General features: G+C 34.2%; 1 protein-coding gene across 1 annotated transcript; it reads left to right on the forward strand.

Moving 5' to 3' along the window:
- The first annotated feature begins 851 nt into the window (after nucleotides 1-851).
- On the forward strand, nucleotides 852-6,797 carry LOC120439182 (putative C-type lectin domain family 20 member A). The gene is made up of 5 exons (XM_039609944.1): nucleotides 852-898; nucleotides 2,719-2,759; nucleotides 3,234-3,605; nucleotides 3,759-4,108; nucleotides 4,406-6,797. Exons 1-5 carry the CDS (start codon nucleotides 855-857, stop codon nucleotides 4,409-4,411), a joined length of 813 nt encoding a protein of 270 aa, XP_039465878.1. The 5' UTR covers nucleotides 852-854; the 3' UTR covers nucleotides 4,412-6,797.

Here is a 6,797-nt window from a genome sequence, read left to right on the forward strand (position 1 = left end):
ATATTGCAATATAAAATTCACAAAATATAAACAAACATACTACTTTGGCCTGCAAGTGGACAAACCGGTTTATTTGACTTTGATGAAACAAGTTTAACTGTGAGGCCAATCAGACCAAACTTACTATACTGAACTAAAACAAAAATCTGAACCTAGAAAAAAAAAAACTTTTAAAAAATAGTTAAGTAAAATGAAAAAAAAAAAACTAGACTTTTGAAAAAATCAAATCAAATTTAGTAAAACATTTTATTCGATTAGGAATGCTAAAATAAAACACAGTTGTCGAAGAAATTTCCAAAAATTTAGTGTTGTTTGGAAAACATTTTGTTACAACTTGTCTGATGAGGCAGTGAAAGCACCTGCACTGATTTTGCCTCTGCGTGCCCTCCATACAAACTCATTACAAAGACTAAAATTAAGGCTGACACTCATGAAAGTTAAACTAAAACTAAACATTTTCAAACCCTAAAAGGTCAACCAAAACAAAAAAATCCACCCTGGAAAATCGTTTATAAAACTAATCAGACAAAACAGAAGTATAATAACAGAGTCACTGACAGTTGTACGGTATTTTTATGTACAACTCTAGTCTCACTGTGACGAGTTGCATTTATTATCAACAATGAATGGAAAACATATGTTTACATTTTCTTTCTACTTCCTGCTCTTGTTCATTCAACGGTCAAAGTACAGTGTTATATTTGTGTTTTCCACAGTATCACATAAAATCCCTTTGTCATATCTGACATACACATTGGATCATTCTGGTGAAGTATTTTAATATTCAAATGTTGACCTTTGGCAAACAAGATCTCTGTGTTAGTGTAGCATACATTTATTTGACAGCAGTCTTTATGAACACACTGAGCAGAGACATCAAGGAGAGAACTAACCAGATGTAAGTTTATGGTTGTTTTTTTTTAATGTCATTTAATCTTTATTTAAATGCACAAGTCGAGTGTAGATGACGTCATTACTCGGTAATTAATTGAATTAATCAATTTATATTTTGTGACCAAATATAACAACTAAAATATTTTACATTAGTAATTTTTGAGTACAGTCAAGCACTGAAAAGTTTCCATTACACTCATCTAGTATGGAAGGTGTGCAGACAAAAGCTAAAACCTTGGACTGATTGTGCATAAATATTCACTCATGATTAGCACAAATCACAGGATCAGATCAAATCACAAGACGAGTCTGCACTTCTTTAACTACGAAATTATCTTTATATTTATTGATTATGTGTAAGTATTAAAGTATTGAAAACTTCACAGTCACTGAAATATATCACACAATAAATCTGTTCTGATCTGTTTGATTGTGGTTTACATATTTCAGCCTGACATACGCTGTTCATGCAGCACAGAACAGAGTTGTTAGCAAAGTCACAGTTCACTGAGCATGATATTTGTTTCCCACTCACGGCACAGAATTTGTTTACAACTAAAAGCCGAAGTAGAGTTAGAATCTCAGTCTAATTTGCATCAATACACAAATTTATTAAAATTACTCAAGTTTTTAAACCTTTTTATGTATAAAAATGTGTGTGGAATTAAATGTAACCAGCCTCTCACACAAACGGATGGTCTACAAGTCTGAGTTGGATAAGCGGTTAAGAGGATGGATGTTAACAGTATATATTATAATCACTTTATGTTTATGTTTTTTATTCAATAATCTTCATTTAGTTGATCATCTGTAGCTGAGTAACTGAAAAGTGGTCAAACCTAGAGTTAGAGTTATTGTTATAAACACCTGCTTCAGATCATATTATGTCATCGGGGTCATCTCTATGGGGCTGATAACATCCAGAGTGTTTGTATATAAACTATTATTGTACATAGACAGACTTTTTTGCTCAGTAAAAACTTACTTTTAGGTGGAGTTTGGATTAAAAGTGAGTAGATATTTGACCAGCTGCAGCTGAAGCTGTGATATATTCTCATTATTGAGTAGATCAAGTTCTCCCTGTGCCTCACACCCAGTTTTACATAATGGATGAAGTTATTAAACAACACAAATAAGGACGACATGTTTATATGTTCTTGCTTGTTGAACAGTTAGCAGTGCAGTGTTTTCTGCCACTGTTTTCTTAATAATCATAAACATTTTTAAATTGGATTTGTAAATGACCCCTTCCAATTCAATTCAGATCGATTTTTTTTTTTTTTTTTTTAAATCCTCTCATCAGTCGATCATTCTTTCAGGGAAAATAGTCACACGCTTGTACTTTAATATTCAAATGCTGACCAGGACAAAGGGAGCTCTCTTAGAGAATAGATTATAACATGTGAGTTTAAAACCTGTAATATGATTTCATGTTTGTGGTACAGAGGTGATGTGATTGAGAATATCTGACATAAATTTCTCTTTGTATTCAGAAAAAAAAAATATTAAATTTTTTTTACGCAACTCTTATTGAAAAGATGAACAGGCTTTAAATGACAAGAGCTTTCAAATTGAGTAACATTAATGATTTAATAAGCTTTTTAATGAGCTGCTCAGTTATTAAAAATGAATTAATTTTTATTCTGGTTTATAATGATTAGCATTATTTTTCTTTCCCAAGCTTGCTCGTTTTTGTGTATATTTCATATTTCCTACCATCTTGAATGAATCCATCTTTTCTTTCCTGACATAAAGTTTGCATCAAAGAAGTTCTGTTCAAATCTTTGTTTCCTTGAGCAATAAAACATCACTTTCATCTGTCAGATCAAAGATGCAGTGGAGTCTGTATCTGCTTATTCTGATGGGTAAGTGGATTGTTTTACCAAATACACTTTGTGTTTTTAATCTGAAATGAATGTTGATTAATGCTGATTAATTAAAGATTTGCAATATTTCTACCAATACATTCACTGAATATAGATCCATCGTCATCAAGCGTAGCTTTTATCCATCATCTAAACTTCATATGATTCGTTTCTTGTATCAGCACGCTTTTTTTTTTTTGCTGTTTTTAGGTCAGTCTCTCTTCTTGACAGGTCAGCCGTATAATTATCATTTTACTGAAGAAGCTCCTGGAGAGAAATACAACATTTCAAATAACTCGGGAAAAATCTTTGAATGATTGTTTTTTTTAATTTAGTCTCATTTGTGTGACAGTTTCAACCTGTAACATGATTTGCAAATCAGATTTTTATGTTTATCATATTTCTTGTTTTTAATAATTTATTCTTAAAATACTTTCTTTTTTTATTTTTGTTTATCATATTTCTGTATTTCAGGTCAGTGTTGCTTCTTTACCTGCCAACAGTATGAGTACCACTTTATTGCAGAAAACAAGAGCTGGTATGAAGCACAGAGATACTGCAGAGAGAATTATACAGACCTGGCCAAAGTGTTTGACATGACAGACATGAGCAGACTCCGTAACTCCACACAGAATCAAGGAGAAGCCTGGATTGGACTGAACAACAACACAGATGGAAAAAGGACGTGGCATTGGTCTCTGCCAGGAGTGGAATACATTCAAAATGACAGCAGCTGGAATCTGAGTGGAAGAGCATACTGGGAATATCCTGGGAACTGTGTGAGGAAAAGAAACAAGCTGGCAGATGTTTCATGTAACACTATGATGTGGTTCATCTGTTATGATGGTGAGGAGATGTGAATAATATTAAATGTTATTATATTATTATAATATAAATATATCATGTTTGTCATTTTGGAAAATGTCTGAATTGAATTTTAGGAGACAAATTACCGAGGGATGTCTTTGTGTGTGTTTTTTTTTTATGTTGGTTTCACAGAAATGAAGAAAGACAATAAAACATTGCATTTGATAACAACACCTATGAACTGGACACAGGCTCAGACCTACTGCAGATATAATTACACTGACTTGGCCAGTGGACTCGATCAGGTAGATGGAGAAGAAATGGAGGCCCTGTTCGCTGGCCGTGTCATGAGTGTGTGGGTCGGTCTGTTCAGAGACAGCTGGAGGTGGTCAGATGGGAGTAATTTCTCTTTCAGATACTGGGATATGCAGTTATTCAATGATAAACAAAGCAACAAGAAATGTGCTATGACTCTGTTAAACAGATCAGGAAAATGGAGCTCTGATGAATGTGCCAATAAAAACCCTTCTTCTGTTATGATGGTGAGTTTGTACAAAAGTTTTTTTTTTTCATTTTCCCCAAAATGCAATACCACTGTCATTACTGAGAAGATTCATTATAACATATTTGTACACTTTGTATACTCATTGTAATATCGCTATTTCTTCATTCAAGATGGATTTATTTTAAAAGACCAATTTTAATAGCAAATTCTCAGGAAGATGTTTATAAGTGCAATCTTGGTTGTCTACAATTTTCTTCTGCAGTTAACATTTGTAATCTTAATTTTGAAAAGAAAAGGAAAAGAACTGAAAGTAAACTTAAATTTCTCTTTTTAGCTATAACAGATAAAATGATCCTGATCAAAGAAAACAAGACCTGGGAAGAAGCCTTGAATTACTGTGAAAACAACTACAAGGGGCTGGTTTCTATCACCAACCCTGAGGTGCAGGGATGGGTCCAGGAAACAGCCAAGAATGCTGACAGTCCCTATGTTTGGATCGGACTGAGCTACAAATGCACTCTGGGATTATGGTTATGGGTCAGTGACTACGTAGTCTGCTATGAGAAGTGGGCCACAGAGGGGAAGACTGAAGGGTGTGACATGTCTGTAGGCGTGGACAGAGGAGGACAGCATGAGTGGTTCAGTCGCAGGAATAATGAGACGTATAATTTTATTTGTTCTAAACAGTAAGTTTAAAACTTAAACTTACTTACTGCTGGGCTAACCGGAATCTTAGGGGTACTGGGTTACCGCAGCAATCCCTAAATTTAATCATGAGAAATTATCTCATGTTATTATGTCCAGTTAAAATCAAGAACGTACTCATCTTTATAACCTGGTAAAAGAAATATATTGCATATGTATACATTTTTTTAACTGTTGTAACTACAACAATACTGACTTTTTTTTTTATTTACAAAGACATTTACTCAGTCATTTGATGGACAAAATGTCTCCACGCGGTGTAATTTTTGTTTTTGTAAATTTTAATGTTAATAAAACCTAGTGGACATTTAAAGACACAGAATAGTTTGTTGAAGATGAATGAAATGTCGACAAAAATACTGGAATGATAAAAATAGTATAAAAGCAGAGTGATTATTAATATACTCAGAAATGTAAATACTGCTAAATTAAAAGGAAAATATAAATTAACAAAAGAGGAAATGATGTGGACGTGAAGACAGACATCATTAGGTGGAAAGGTCTGTCATGGTCCCCGAGTCTTGGACTGTTTTTAGATTTTCTCTATTGTTGCTGGACTTTGGATTATGGTTGTGTTTTCTGGGTTGTTGATATTTAGTTTCCTGTTATTTCTTCTTTATTTTCTTTATAAATGATACAAATGTCTTTAATTCTGAGCTTCTGTTCCAAAGATATTTATATTTATTCTGTTTTGTGGGTTTATGACTTCCTCGTGGTTTTAGGTTTGTTGATCTCCTTTTGTGCTCCATTCTGTTCCTTCAGTCTCATGTTTGTCTTCTGTCTCTGTAAAGTAACGATGGGAAGTTTGGCTCTTTTCAGAGAGCCGGCTCTTGTCGCACGGCTCCCAATGAAGAATCGGCTCTTTTGGCTCCCAAATGGCTCTTAATTTATTATCATCTGTAGCCTCATATTCTAGCCTTAATTGACAAATATGAATGCTTTGTGTGTTGATAAACCCCTTTGCATTTAGTGTTTTTATGAGAAGCCTTATAATAGCTTAATTTTGTCTATTTCTTCTGTTACAAAAGCAGGCATTCTTACTTTTGTTCAATATTTTAATCAAACTTTTAATTTAAATTTAACACAAAAACAAAACACTGCAAACAAATCCAGAGAACAGAAACAGAACCAAACTCAGTAAGCAAACAGTATGTCCTCAGTGCAGGTTGACATTCAGAAAAATCAAATCCTTAAGTTCAGATGGGCTGATGCAATTTCTCCTCTTAGTATCTGCTTCTTCTTTAAACTGCAGGCAGATGCGTGCAAGTGTCAGTCATATTCTTGTGTTTTTGCAACGCACTCACGCTTTCCTCCTCACCATCTCACTCACTGACTGAGGGGTAGTGATGTGCAGAGCGATCCTGAGATATTAATACTTCCAATACCAGCATTTCATGTTGCAGGATCAATTCACATATAAAAATATCAATTTGATTATCTAATTTGATTAATCTTTTTTCATTTTTAAAATTTTTATTTGTAAATATGACATACAGACAAAGGTAAACTCAGCAATTAGCGGGATAGTTGGAACTACAATCAGCTTCTGCTTCTCACTCATATAAGAGCGCCGCAAGTGTGTGAGTCAATGAGAAACCTGAGGCACAAAACATTAGACCACAAAACACGCAATCTTGACATTGTTCACAGATCATAATTGCATTTAAGCTCAGCATAGAAATTATGCTGTGTGCGATGTATGTGGGACTACAGTTAAACACTGTGGCAACACAACAAACTCCTCGATGGGAGTCGGCTCTTCTGATACTCTACAAAGCATCGGCTCTTTCAGCCAACTCAGTACTGTCCAGTTTATATCTTTGTGTCTTGGTCTCAGTGTTAGTTATTTCCTGTTTCATGTTCTGTTGTCACTCGTTTTTTGTGTTTAGTTCTACTTCCCTGTCTCATCCTCTGTGATTAGTTTCAGCTGTCCTGACCTGTTTCCTCTCCCCTCATCATCTGCTGTGTATTTTGTCTCAGTCTCTCCTTGTCCTTTGTTGCTTGCTCTCTCATAACTGTGT

This window comes from Oreochromis aureus, linkage group 3 (assembly GCF_013358895.1).
Source record: "Oreochromis aureus strain Israel breed Guangdong linkage group 3, ZZ_aureus, whole genome shotgun sequence".
Classification (NCBI taxonomy): Eukaryota; Metazoa; Chordata; class Actinopteri; order Cichliformes; family Cichlidae; genus Oreochromis; species Oreochromis aureus.